Here is a 13,589-nt window from a genome sequence, read left to right as displayed (position 1 = left end):
CTAATAGTATATATTTTAGTTCGTAGTAATTTTTATTTATCGTCAAAACGTAGTCAATTTGCAGTTTATTATTAAACAATTTCTACTTTGTTTTCTGTACGTGCAACATAAACATTTGAAATTAGGTATGAGATCAAGATAAAATTACCTGTTTGAGATAAATATGAAGTGGCGCCACTCGTTAATGGAAGTCGATAGAAGTAAACAGTTCAAGTTGTACTGACATATTGCCACGTGCTTTTTAATTTGAAAAGCATATTTTTGTTCATTATGGCATCGAACGAAATGGAAGTGGATGATGAGAATGAAACTAAACCAAAAAATTTTCATGAATTAGAACTAGACGACAGAATTTTAAAGGTAAGATATCCTACATTTTTATCATCCCTAAAAAAGAGGTTATATTTCCAACGTACAAGTAATTGTTTACTATAAATTATTATATCATTACATAGTTCATATTTTTGTTTCCTAAAATTAATTTCCCATTCGTAATTGTTCATTTACGTATAAAATTAAATATCTTAGGCTATCTCGAAATTAGGTTGGGCGGAACCTACGTTGATACAAGAGAAAGCTATACCATTAATGATGGAGGGAAAAGATATCTTAATCCGAGCTCGCACAGGATCTGGAAAAACTGCTGCATTTACTATACCACTTATACAAAAAATTTTATCGAATAAACGAATGCAAAACAAACAAGAAATTAAAGGGCTTATCGTAGCTCCGAGTAAAGAGTTATGTAAACAAATACATGATGTCATAATTTGCTTAACAGTAAAATGTAGCAGAGAAGTAAAAGTTATTGATGTCAGTCCACAATTAGATCTTAGTGCACAGAAACCATTATTAGCAGAAAAACCTGATATTGTTGTTGGTACTCCAAGTAGACTATTACAACATTTAAAAGCAAATAATATGAAATTGAAACAATCTCTTGAAACATTAATAATTGATGAAGCTGATTTGGTAAGCAATCTTAATCCAATTACTTATTTGTGTACATAACAATTTTATCATTATATTTCAGGTATTTTCATTTGGGTATGAGGATGAAATAAGAAGTTTATTGAATTATTTACCTATAGTATACCAAGCAGCTTTAGCCTCTGCAACATTATCAGAGGATGTGGTAACGCTTAAAAAGTTGGTACTTCGTAATCCAGCAATCTTAAAATTAGAAGAGCCACCACTAGCTCCGTTATCGCAATTATCACATTATAGTCTTGCAGCAGAAGAAAATGATAAAGCTGCTATTTTATATGCTTTATTAAAGTTACATTTAGTTCGGTAAATCCATGAGACTGAATAGTATAATTGAAGAAACTTGTAATTTATTAATAAAAAATTTTATTTATTTTTTTAGAGGAAAGACTATAATATTTGTAAATACAGTAGATAGATGTTATAAGCTAAAGTTGTTTCTAGAACAATTTGGTATACCAACTTGTGTTTTAAACTCTGAGTTGCCAGCAGTTTCAAGATGTAGAGCAGTCACTCAATTTAACTCTGGAACATATGACATTATAATAGCATCAGATGAAAAATCTTTAGAAGAAGTAAATATTATATGTTTATATACAATTTATGTGTACGTGTAAACTAGTATAGAATTCTAATTTTTATTTCTGACAGCCTCATATAATAAAAGTTAAAAGAGGAAGACGAAAGAAGGACAAAGAATCCGGTGTTGCGCGTGGTATTGATTTTCAGTTTGTGTCCAATGTAATTAATTTCGATTTTCCTCAAGATGTAAATTCTTACATTCATAGAGCCGGACGTACGGCTCGAGGTAAAAACCAAGGAACGGCATTAAGTTTTGTATCGATAAGAGAAAGACCGCTTCTTGAACAAGTTGAAAGCGAATTAAAACATTGTTATAATCGTGATACATTATTTAAGACGTATCAATTCAAGCTAGAAGAGGTCGAAGGTTTTCGGTATGTTAGATAAAAGTTTTATTTTAAGCACGTTGCACATTTGACTTCATAAATATTTGTTTTCAGATATCGAGCAAAAGATGCCTGGAAAGCAGTAACGAGAATTGCTGTTCGAGAAGCTCGCCTGAAGGAGATAAAACAAGAGGTACTTAATTGTCAAAAATTAAAAAGCTATTTTGAAGATAATCCGAAAGATCTACAATCATTGAGACAAGACAAAGCATTGCATACTGTAAAATTACAATCACACCTGAAGGATGTACCAGAGTATATAGTTCCACCAACTTTGAAAAGGCTTGTTGGTACTAACAGAAAGAGAAAGTTCAATAGAGAAGCCGCAGCATCTAAACCTACTGCTACACAATTAAAGTATCAAGCACGTGCATCAAATCCTTTAGTTAGTTTACAAATAAAAAATATGAAATAAAAGTTTTATACTGATAATAATATATTTTTCTTAAACTCATTTATTTCATGACACTGCTTATTATAAATAACATTTTGTAGTATCTTATATATTCAAGTTATAAAAAATTGTAGATGAAAAATTACACGCTATCCAAGTAATTAACACATAATATCAGAATATTATAATTATCAATTTATGATTTTTCTGTAGCCTGCTTTGGTTTGTACTTTTGTCTAATACCATCATTGAATCCTTCTCTATTTCTGGCAAGTTCAATGGCATAAAATTGTATTCTAGTTGTGAGTATACTGTTTTCTTCTGAGTAATCTCCTTCGCAGTCTGCTCTTAACAATGTACCAAAACTATAATCTTCAACAAGTCCCTTAAATTGTTCACAGAATGGTCTCCATTTCATCTTTCCTTCAGGTGATTTTAATTCATCTTCATTTATTTTATCTACTTTGAGATCAGAAAAAGCATCACGAAAGGTTTTATATATTTGTTCATCATGAGGTGTAAGTTTCAAAAATTTAGGATCAACTGAACATAAAATCTAAAATAGAAATATCAAATTAAAAATTAAAAATTTCTGATTCTTTTGCTTCTTGTTATATAGAATTAAGTCAATTATATTAAAATTTATTTTACATTAAAATAAACTTCAGCATGTTCCATGGCTTTCATTGCCCACATTGCTTCTACAGAGGGCTAGAAAAAGGGAATTATGGTGATTATTACCTTCATAAATTCCATTATTTCTTGTTGTTTATTTGTAACTTACATCATTATCAAATTCTTCTGCAGGCCTAGACAATACACTACTGCCAGCTATTAATTGATCTGCAGTCTTAAAATCAAAATAATTTGCTCTAAATTAATAAATATATATATATATATATATATATATATATATATATATATTGGTATATAATACATAATATATCAAAATAAAATTTAGTCATATACCAAAAAAAAAATAGTAATTAAATATTAGAATAACTTTGCAAGTTTAGAAGATTTTGTTACAGTGATATAAAGTAATCAACAAATAACATATCTTAAATTCGAGACAAGGATTTTTTCATTTTTACAATTGTAATCAAATTTACAGTAATATTTATATCGAAAGACATACATAGGTTAAGGATCATTTTCATATGAAAAAAAAATTTGTACATTACTAGGTTTATCATACTTACGACGTTCCCAATGTGAGCCATGCCGTAATGACCAAAAAATAAACTGTAGCAAATAAATTATCAAATATTCCTCGAAGTATTTATAACAAAATTAAATGTTGGAAATCGAAAATCGAACGTGTAGTGCACATGTCACGCGGTTAAATACACGTGCAACGCAACAGAGCCAAATGAGAAGGAAAGCAAAACCAAGAACCAATCATTATTTCAGTTTACTAGTAGTGACGGTTGGCATGTTGATATTATCGATATAATTTAAATGATATTGATAGAAAAAATGTTCAGATCCTTCATACTGTTTTTCTAGAAAGGAATAATATTTACGAGAAAAAAATTTCGAATAGCTTTTGGTTAAAATGGTTAACACGGAAGACGGGGATATTAACGAAGGAGTGTTAAATTTAATAAATGATATTCATTATGGGTGAGGATTTAATAAAGTAGTCTAACCTCGAGTAGAGCGAAATTTCACCATATTTTGTATTTCAGCGATGTCAATGGTACACATAATATCGTAGTGGCTACTATATTGGTTCTGAAAGATATCATAAATAATGCAGAATGGACTACTGCTGAGTAGGAATTATATTTCTTTCTATTCAATATAACTTTATGTAAATCTAAGAAACACTAAATAAAGAGATGTCAATATTTAATATGATTAGCACTCCAGTTACTGATAGTCAGTATTTTTATTAAAAATAATAGATTTAACTTCGACTGAACTTTTTGACTTAAAATGATAAAGGATTTTATTATTTTATAGTGCTTTATTTGTGTGTCTTCTTAGGTATATATGATCCTACAAAAGTTAAGAATACAACAAAAGCAAATTACTTATATATATGTGTATATATTTTATTTTTTAAAAGGAATTTAATCAATATAATTACAAAAAATGGAAAGTATTTAGTGAAAGCTATTCCCCTTGAATTCTCTATTGGAAATATGGTCCGTAGAATATTACAAATAATTAGAGAAGAATATACTTCCGAATTAAAAAATAATACTGATGAAACAGATACACAAGAATCCCTACATAAAATTCTCACTGCTGAAGGTGATCAGGAAGTTGATTTTAACATTTCTATACCTTCTTTAAAATCAGCTATCATAGAACATATTAATGAATTTGAAGTTGAGTTAGAAACCTGGTTAGTTCTAATGAACAATGAAATTATAAGGAACTATGTTTTATACAGTATTATACTTTGTTTGTTTCTCTTTTAGTGCAGAAAATATTACACAGCAAGCTTCTGAACACATTCATTCTAACGAAATTATTATGACAATAGGTAAATCTACATTAGTGGAGGAATTTTTTAATAGAGCAGCTAAAACAAGAGCTTTCGAAGTTATAGTAGCTGAAGGAGGGCCGTCATTAAGTGTATGTATGTGTTATATTACAAATTTTGTACAAATCTAACTAAACATATTTTGATCATTAATAGGGTCATGAAATGGCAGTAAATCTGTCAAAGGCAAAAATCAAAACTACTTTAATATCAGACGTAGCAATTTTTGCAATGATGTCTCGAGTGAATAAAGTAATAATTGGTACACATTCTGTCATGGCAAATGGAGGATTGAGAGCTATTTCAGGTTCACATACAGTTGCTCAAGCTGCAAAACATTATTCTGTCCCAGTAATGGTTTTACTACCGCTGTATAAACTCTCGCCACTCTATCTTTACTCTCATGAACAAGATGGTTTTAACAAACATGATTCACCATTGCAAGGTGTAATTGATGGTGCAAATGCATCTTTGTTAGAAAGAATTCATGTGTATAATCCAGTTTTTGATTATGTGCCCCCAGAATTAGTTACATTATTTATTTCAAACTCGTAAGGACAACAATGTTAAAGGTTTTAATTTTTTATGTGCAAGTTAATTATGTAATAATATATTTTTATCTTTTTCAGGGGTGGAAATGCACCATCATATGTTTACAGATTGCTTAGTGAACTGTACCACCCAGATGATTATGAATTATAATAGATAAGTGTAGAAACATATTTATACATGTATATTTGTAACCAAGCGCTTTTTTGAAATAATTGTTAAATTCTTCCCAAGTTAATGCTTTTAATAAAAAAAAATGGGATAGGAACCATAGATATTTAAAAGCAACTTTTCTAACAGGAATATTTATTTACACATTAAGATATATATACAAGTAAATATAAATTCATCTTTACAAAAAGTATCTCAGTAATTTCGTAAATTCGAAATTATTGAATATTTATTTAAAAAGGATAGCATACAAAACACTTGATTTTATTTTGCAGATTTGGAATTTGTTTCTTCTGTTTGGTATGTTATACGTAAGGATTCCAATTACTGCCATCTTCAGGTTGTAAAGAACCTGTGACTAACAGAATTACATCAAAAACCCACCATACACCCACTCCTCCCAATGTCAATAATTTGCCAACAGCAGTACCAGTTTGTCCTAAACAAAACCGATCCATACCCAAGAAACCTAACAGAATACTATATAGTAAAGTAGTAGTAAAATAATGGTCGCTATATTTTATACAAGGAACTCCTTCCCGATTAAATGTTCTGGGTCCATAACACTCAATATATGGTAATACAGTACATGACACTTTAGTTTTTTCAACATCTTCATACTTGGAACCTCCAAACTAGAAAGAAAACGTCTACTAAGCCACTGATATGTATAATAGCTCTATGTGTCTATGTAATATTACCTTTACACAACCAAATCCAGTTTCATCTTTGGCAGTTTTATTACCTTTATGATCAATCGGCTCTTCACATTCTATAAATTCTTTTGGCCTGAAAAACATATATTCGTACAATACAAATGAAAAATTTAGCGAAATAGAATTAATTCTTTGTTAGCAAATAAATAACTGCCAGCGAGTACTCAGTAAATACTCACAGAAATTTGCACATTACCAATGGACCTTCGGGTCTGTACTCTTGCTGGAAGTCTGTGGTATTATTTACTGACATAGTTCCCGAGCATATTCGTAAATCCCACAAGAGACAAAGTAAAAATAAAACCGAATATCGTAACCTCATCTTGCCGAGTTTGACATGTTTAAATGCACTTCTGTTCAAAGTTTACCAGAACACACCGATAAAGACACCTTCAACCGTATAACTCGTGTTGGATAGCATATGTATTTGTGTCATAGAATTATTCTATTGGATTGAAGTTATTATGTCTCGATCGGAATGAACCAATAGAAACACGCTTGTGTTTCCTGTTGTTTTCCCCTGTTGCCTATAGTGACTTTTAAAGACGTACAGTGATTTTGGAATCATTTGGTCGTCCGCTCTGAAAGAATTTAGTTTTGTCAGGAATCAGAGACGTATGTTTTTTGCTCGGTGGAAGGTGCACATAGTGGTTGTACCACAATAAACAAAGTGATCGTGTGTCGTGTATTCATAATATTTTCGAAGCAGTACATTTCGTAGTTGGAAATTTGTGTATATGTACGGAAATATGCGTGAAAGAGAAGAATATTGTCGAAGTTTTCCACCGGGACAACCCACTCAGGCACCGACAACACGAGCTCTAGGTCTTGATGCTTTGCACAATCTTTGTAAAGAGATCTATCCGGACCAAAGCAATCCGCTCACTGTCACTGCAGTTGTAAAATACTGGTAAGAATTCTTCGATTTAATCTGCCAATAAAAAGTGGTTTTCTAGCGGTACTAACGTGGAAGGTTTAAATTTCATGTTCAGTGTTTATGACAGAACGAGAGAAGAAATGCGTTGCGGTGTTATTATTTGTATTTATAATATATTAGGTATTGTAGTTCAGCTCTTTATGGTATAGTATATTAAAAATGTACTGGAATTAATGTACGACGCGTTTCTCATGGGCTATAATGCAAATGTATTAAAAATTATTGCTTTATTTTTGTGCTCATTCTTAAATATTATTTACTTTTAGTACTTAGATGCTTTATTACAATAGTTTTTCTTCATAAACCTGTATTAGGATTGCATAATTGGTCGGAATAATACAAATGAAAAATATGACATAAATATTTAATATTTCTAGAAACAAATTACTGCAACAGTAAATATTAGAAAGTAGTCTTTACTTCTTATTTATTTGCAAGATTATACGTGTAATATTCTACGATATAAAATTATTATTTGTTAAAATTAATATTCTTATCTTACATTCAATTGGGTTTATTTATTTTATCGCGAATCTTTGAATTTCTCGATCGATACAAAATTGTAAAATACTTTATCAGAAAGGTGGTTCCTATCGAGTTTGGGTATGGAACTCTTGCACAAGAAGGGAAGACGATTTATATTTAGCCACCCTTAGCCGTACGTACATTTAACCGGATGTAAAACGAAATAACTGAGATTTTCTGTGCACCTTTACCTAGGTTGGGAGGTCCGGATCCTCTCGACTACATAAGCATGTACGAAAATTCTGGCTGCCCGGAATTGGGAATACCACCACATTGGCACTATATTAGGTGAGTTTCACCATTCTACATATTATTTCGAAACACTTATCCATTCATCCAAAATACACTTTTCAATAAACATGTAATTAATACAAGTAATCAACAAGCAGAAGAATATCATTATATTTTAAAAGCATAAAAAGATAAATTATAAATTATTACTAGGCTGCGGATTTTTATGCACCTATAGGAGATTGAAAATTGAGAAGTTGCACAAAAAAATATGTAAAATACCCAAAGTATAGTGCTTTCTATAATACTTGACAAGCAAAACACTTTCTACCGCGGTTTTATTTCTTTTAATTATATTCTCAAACATATGAGTTAACATGAAAATCTACAGTTTGCATTTATTGGTTATATTTCGAGTAAGCCTGAAGTATAAAATTTTTATGATGATCTGTCAACGATTTCTTCCGCTGCGCACGCGATCGTTAAAGTGACACTGCGGCGCATCGTTTATTCAAAAGAGACAAGTCACATTTTTTTCCAGTGGTCTGGTAAAGAAGGAAGAATCGAAGTGTTAGAAAAAAACGGGAAGTCGGGTATTCGTTAGTGCCACGTTGTTGAGTAGTAGGAGTGTGCCTCTGTTTAATATGGGCTCATGTTATTTTTCCGACACATTCTCGATGACACGTGTATGTGTCATCCATTCCTGTCATTCGGGGATTACATTTACGGTTCTGGTACATTAAAGCTAGGCACGAGCATTTTGGAGTAGTTACAACCTACTAACTTCGGCTTTTACTGTCTTCTATTACATAGGACACTATAGAAATTTGAAGAATATCTTGTATTATGTTTTTATATTAGAGATCTATCCGAAATATCTATTTATTAGAAACTTAAATTTTGTATTGAGTTAAAACTACCGAAATATGACTTTTATATAGACAGATATATAACTCGCGTTGTCGAAAGATAAATGAATGCCCGCTTCAGGAATTCCTCATTAAAAACTAAGCGCCGAATGACGAATGGTCTACTGCGAAAGGGCGCCCATTCATTTTTTTTCATTTTCTATGGGTGACCCTTCCTTCTTCAGTCTGGAGCAGCTGTTCCAATAGTTCTCTCTTTTTCTATATATAGAAAGCATAGGGTACAGGAAGATAAAGTCATTTGAAGCGCGACGCGCCGGAAATAGATCCGCACGTCTTCTCTTTTCCGTTTGCCTTCTATCTAAATACGTTCCACCATTCACTAAATCTAGTATATGTTTTGAGATTAAGTTTAGAGTTATTTTGGTCCTGCCAAAAGTCCTTGAAAATTCTATTGTCATTTTTCGGTTTAAACCTTATTTTAATTATCTTTTCTTTTTCTACAGAACAATAATGTTTATTGATGTTGGAGTAAGAAATGTTCTTTTTTTTTTGTTAAAGTTTTGGTTTATCAGATCTGCATGGAGATGGGCGGATACATCCAAAAAGTGGTCCAGGTCGTCCAAGTGGCTTTGGATTTGAGCTAACATTTAGATTAGTCAGGGAAAGGAACGAGATGACTCCTCCCACTTGGCCAGCAAATGTGATGCAACAGTTAGCAAAATATGTTTTTAATTCTGGTAACATGTTGTTACCTGGAGACCATGTTTCATGGCATGCACCTTTAGACAATGGCAGTGGGCGCATCACACAAATTCTAATGGGCAGGGATCCACAGTTACCAGCATCCATATCTACGCCACATGGTGATGTAAGTTTATTATTTGAAATTACTTTTGAGTAAAATTGTTCAGTTGATTTGTTTTTCAAATACATGAAAATTTAAAATAAAATATTTTTAATGGTTCATGTACAATGTTACAGGTTTCATTTGCTCAAATTGTAGGAGTTACTTCTGAAGAGCTACAAGCTGCACAGCATTGGAATGGTTTAGGCCTTATAAATTTACTAAAGTCTAGTCGTGGTTGTGGACCATGGTTGGTAACTGAGATGAGAAGGATGTACTCTGTTATGGAGGATGATCCCTCTATAGCAGAGAAAATAGAAACTGGTATAGAAAAGGAGGGTTCTAATTTAAGTGGTGTATCTGCAAAATGTTGGTAAGTATCCTGTATTTAGCAGTAAAAGATCTACTTAGTATGCAGAATGTATATTGTATTAACTTATATTTCATAGGTGGGTCCAAGTAAACAGTGATAAAAGTACAGAGAAATATAGAGAGACAAAAAGCGAATCAGACGAAGAAGATGAAGATATAAAACCAATTGTTAAGTCAGAAAGATTGTCTCCCTGTGAGCAAGATACAAATGTACCAAACGAAAGTTTTATCAAAGTTTTACCAGGTCTTCATTTGACATTTAATCTTGAAGCCGGATCTTTGTTACCATTAGCAATAAAGTAAATATCCTTGTAATATTATTTAGCTAATCTTATTATTGAATGAATGTTAAACATAAATGTGTTTTTATAGGGGTCGTGTTATGCACGGAAGGCATTTCACGTTTAAATCAATATTATCTCATACAGCAATAACGATAGTTGCTCCCTCAGTTACGGGCACTTTAGTGTCTAGGGAAAAACCATATGTAGTTCAGGGACCATGGTTACAAGTTTTGCTTCCAGAAGACTTGAGTGAAAAGATGGCTCAAGAGTTCCAAATTCTAAATTCGCCAAATCAGGTAATTAATAGTATCGATATAGCAATCTAATTTAACACCAGCTCTTTATGATAATTTATTTTCAATATATATTTCAGATTCAACTTCCAAAGACATTTTCTTGGCCCGAACATAAACTGGTTATTACCGTTGTAAATGACTGAGAAAACTAACTTACTGTACTGCTACAAATGTCGTAAAACCGAATTAGGATAAATTGATGTAAGCAAAGTATTATCTAATTTCGTTACAGAAGCGAATTTCGGCGAAATTATTTATAATCAAATTGCGATTATCGAACAAATGATAGACCCATGAGACTTTACCTATCAATGTGTGAAAGAAGAGATATGACTATATTTTTTCTATAATACGAAATGAGATATATAGAATGTGTTCTACAGGGGAAAGCTTTCTACGTCTCTCTTTTACAAATTGATAATAGTCGTTAAAGATTAATATTTAATTATGTACATAATAGAATACAAATTACAAAGCGTAATTTTTCAATCGATATACAACTTTACACATTGTTATTTTGTATAAAACAGTTTTGTAAATAGAGAATGTTACTATTCTGGCACTTACATGTCTGTCAGGATTCTGTATCAATTTTTACGAACAAACGGAAAGTGTACGATACAACGATAAATATAAGAAATAATATTTATAAGAAAATATATTTTATTTTCTACAATTTTCTTGGTACAGATTTTATACATTGCGCGTATTAGATGCGTGATCATCTCTCTTTTAAATCTGTGAGACAAAAGGATTATTAACAATTTCATTTCTTAACATTAAATTAGTTTTTATATTTTTCAATACTCCTGACATAAAAAAATACTACATTTTTAATGCATGGTCTCTTTACATTAAACCTAATAAATTTAATTTTTCTTCCTCTTTAAATCTTTACCTTCTATTTTCTAATCATTGAATTCCTGTTTAGGATCAGTTCGAGGTCGCTTGCCGTTACGTCGGTTTATCCTTTTCCCTGTCCTCCTCTGCGCCGGACAAACTCCTAGCTCGAGCCTCTCTACTTTATTATTGTCGTTTATGTTCAAACTCGTGTGTCGTGGTTTAAGAAACGCAGCTATTCGAGAGTTCTGGGAGATACGTATGACATTGGAACTATCGTGTGAATCAACAATAGTTTTGATTAGTGTAGGAGATTCCGTTGTACGGAATGGATCGTCCCTCGAACTTTTGATTTGTCGAGATTATCGGTTAGTATATTAATTACGCGCGTGTGTGTGGACGTGTGGATGTGTGAACGTGTAAACTTTTTAATGATACGTATTCAGAACGAAAGTTCGGAAAGAAGCAAATGGCAGTGGAAATGGAAAGGAGGCTATTTAATAGATATGGAAGATATAAAGAAGACAATGCATCGCCGACAGGTATGTGAATATTAATTATAATCGTAAGTATATGGCGCTCAAAATAGTTAGGGAATCTTCTATTTGAATAATTTGAATGCTTGAACCAAATATTTCGTTCTATCACGAAGGAAATATCGTGTATTTGATACAACGATACTTTGATTCTTTATTTCGCGTGATTTAATAAAATTGTAATTAAAGTTTTGAAATATTTAAAGAGTTATTATTAAATGTTTCAATGATTTTAAGTGCCGTATGACAAGTAATGAAACTGTCAGGTCAAAAACCAGATAATATTAAGACTTTGGAGATCATACAGTGAATTTTCAATTTTACATAGGATAACTGAAACTACGATTAAAATTCGTAAATGTTGTGATTACCTGGTTTTTGTGCCACAGTCTTCCATTATACACCGGAACAAACGTATCTCGGTATTTCGTCAAACGCGCTTAACGTTCTAAAGCCCCGTTGTATTTCTTCCTTCTAAAAATCAAAGCAAATTACTTGACCTGTTCGCGTAGAAAAATTGTTGACATTGCGTACATTTTATCCAGAAAAACATCTAACAAAAAATCTTCCTGCTTTCTTTACCTAATCTTGTTTTTGTAAAAAAATTTCTAGGCAATTAATGTACGTGATCGTCCACTTGTTCTTAAGACGTTAAAGGAACCATTTTCTTTGTTCAAACGAGTACGATATTGAAACATAAAAATTCGGCGATCGTAGCAATGTTAAACCTTCTTCAAAATGAATTTAAGAAACGTGTTATCAGTGATAATATGATAAACGAAAAGAATTCCACGAATATGTAAGATTCCTACTTGCAACAAATTCCGCACGAGTTTAAATGCGACGATCCAAAGCAGAACAACGATGCAAGCAGAGACGAAATCCTCGACCTCTTCGCAGCTGATATTGCTAACGACGTTAACGATCCCTCGAAAGACGTTGGCGAATGTTTGCATGGCCTCGATACAGAGATCCCTTAGGAAACAGATCACCTGAAAAATCAGGTTCATCACCGCTAGTATCAGCTCGATTATCCTCGCCAAGAAATCGAGAATGATGTCGAATAACTTTTCGATGGTCTCCCATATCCAGCAGGCGACGCGCGAGAAGAACTCGACGAATTCTTGCGACGCGTTCGACATACGATTTTTCATGTTTGAGATTGTTCCCGGGATCTTGTCTCGTTTACATAGCTTCTATCAGAACCGTTCGATTTCTCCGTCGCGATTCACGTCCAAACGAATTTCATGCTCCATGTACTCATCGCGAATAGTTCAACTTTCGTACGTTCGATTTCGGATAGATTCAGAGAACAATTCTTCTCATGTCTTTTGTTTTTCTTCTTGTATCTTCTTAATTGGAAGGAACCTTTATGATTTATTGTAAATTCACATGCTGTGAACTTGGTTTTGTTCGAACTGCGAAGAGAAAATGTGAAGTACGGAGCGAAAAAGATGATCATCTTTTTTGAACATCTTGGCTGTCGTCTTGTATTTTTCGTTTCATAAGATACATTTACGTTTAGGGTTTGAATAGCGTATTTACATTATAGTTGTGATTTAACCATTTAATC

The 13,589-nt window shown here is 32.1% G+C and overlaps 7 protein-coding genes across 8 annotated transcripts; 4 read left to right on the top strand and 3 right to left on the bottom strand.

The window, feature by feature from the left end:
• Positions 1-191: 191 nt before the first annotated feature.
• Hlc (putative ATP-dependent RNA helicase DDX56) lies at positions 192-2,392 on the top strand. Of its 2 annotated transcripts, none has more exons than XM_033335446.2 (6): positions 192-360; positions 529-972; positions 1,034-1,293; positions 1,370-1,562; positions 1,639-1,943; positions 2,010-2,392. In XM_033335446.2, the coding sequence occupies exons 1-6, from the start codon at positions 271-273 to the stop codon at positions 2,368-2,370; spliced, it is 1,653 nt and encodes a 550-aa protein (XP_033191337.1). In that variant the 5' UTR covers positions 192-270; the 3' UTR covers positions 2,371-2,392. The 2 variants fall into 2 exon arrangements, with proteins under 2 accessions (XP_033191337.1, XP_076480787.1); XM_076624672.1 differs by having other exon boundaries at positions 211-360; positions 545-972.
• LOC117157404 (protein PBDC1) lies at positions 2,374-3,693 on the bottom strand. Its single transcript, XM_033335452.2, has 4 exons — positions 3,552-3,693; positions 3,134-3,199; positions 3,001-3,060; positions 2,374-2,905 (listed from the first exon to the last, which is right to left on the bottom strand). The coding sequence occupies exons 1-4, from the start codon at positions 3,570-3,572 to the stop codon at positions 2,546-2,548; spliced, it is 507 nt and encodes a 168-aa protein (XP_033191343.1). The 5' UTR covers positions 3,573-3,693; the 3' UTR covers positions 2,374-2,545.
• A 165-nt stretch (positions 3,694-3,858) lies between these two features.
• On the top strand, positions 3,859-5,193 carry LOC143302407 (translation initiation factor eIF2B subunit beta-like). Its single transcript, XM_076624673.1, has 5 exons — positions 3,859-3,975; positions 4,041-4,127; positions 4,424-4,611; positions 4,782-4,938; positions 5,003-5,193. The coding sequence occupies exons 1-4, from the start codon at positions 3,908-3,910 to the stop codon at positions 4,838-4,840; spliced, it is 402 nt and encodes a 133-aa protein (XP_076480788.1). The 5' UTR covers positions 3,859-3,907; the 3' UTR covers positions 4,841-4,938; positions 5,003-5,193.
• LOC117157401 (eukaryotic translation initiation factor 2B subunit beta) lies at positions 5,012-5,548 on the top strand. Its single transcript, XM_033335449.2, has 2 exons — positions 5,012-5,397; positions 5,476-5,548. The coding sequence occupies exons 1-2, from the start codon at positions 5,012-5,014 to the stop codon at positions 5,546-5,548; spliced, it is 459 nt and encodes a 152-aa protein (XP_033191340.2).
• Positions 5,549-5,684: 136 nt separating this feature from the next.
• amrt (TM2 domain-containing protein 2 amaretto) lies at positions 5,685-6,604 on the bottom strand. The gene is made up of 3 exons (XM_033335451.2): positions 6,462-6,604; positions 6,268-6,355; positions 5,685-6,201 (listed from the first exon to the last, which is right to left on the bottom strand). The coding sequence occupies exons 1-3, from the start codon at positions 6,602-6,604 to the stop codon at positions 5,872-5,874; spliced, it is 561 nt and encodes a 186-aa protein (XP_033191342.1). The 3' UTR covers positions 5,685-5,871.
• Positions 6,605-7,019: 415 nt separating this feature from the next.
• Su(fu) (suppressor of fused) lies at positions 7,020-11,316 on the top strand. The gene is made up of 7 exons (XM_033335447.2): positions 7,020-7,192; positions 7,940-8,032; positions 9,403-9,712; positions 9,826-10,061; positions 10,138-10,359; positions 10,433-10,640; positions 10,718-11,316. The coding sequence occupies exons 1-7, from the start codon at positions 7,020-7,022 to the stop codon at positions 10,781-10,783; spliced, it is 1,308 nt and encodes a 435-aa protein (XP_033191338.1). The 3' UTR covers positions 10,784-11,316.
• A 208-nt stretch (positions 11,317-11,524) lies between these two features.
• LOC117157405 (uncharacterized) lies at positions 11,525-13,362 on the bottom strand. The gene is made up of 2 exons (XM_033335453.2): positions 12,829-13,362; positions 11,525-11,728 (listed from the first exon to the last, which is right to left on the bottom strand). Exons 1-2 carry the CDS (start codon positions 13,168-13,170, stop codon positions 11,549-11,551), a joined length of 522 nt encoding a protein of 173 aa, XP_033191344.1. The 5' UTR covers positions 13,171-13,362; the 3' UTR covers positions 11,525-11,548.
• Between the last annotated feature and the right edge of the window lie 227 nt (positions 13,363-13,589).

The sequence above is a fragment of the Bombus vancouverensis genome, chromosome 15 (assembly GCF_051014615.1).
Source record: "Bombus vancouverensis nearcticus chromosome 15, iyBomVanc1_principal, whole genome shotgun sequence".
In the NCBI taxonomy this organism is placed as follows: domain Eukaryota; kingdom Metazoa; phylum Arthropoda; class Insecta; order Hymenoptera; family Apidae; genus Bombus; species Bombus vancouverensis.
This window is presented reverse-complemented; position numbering and strand designations above follow the sequence as displayed.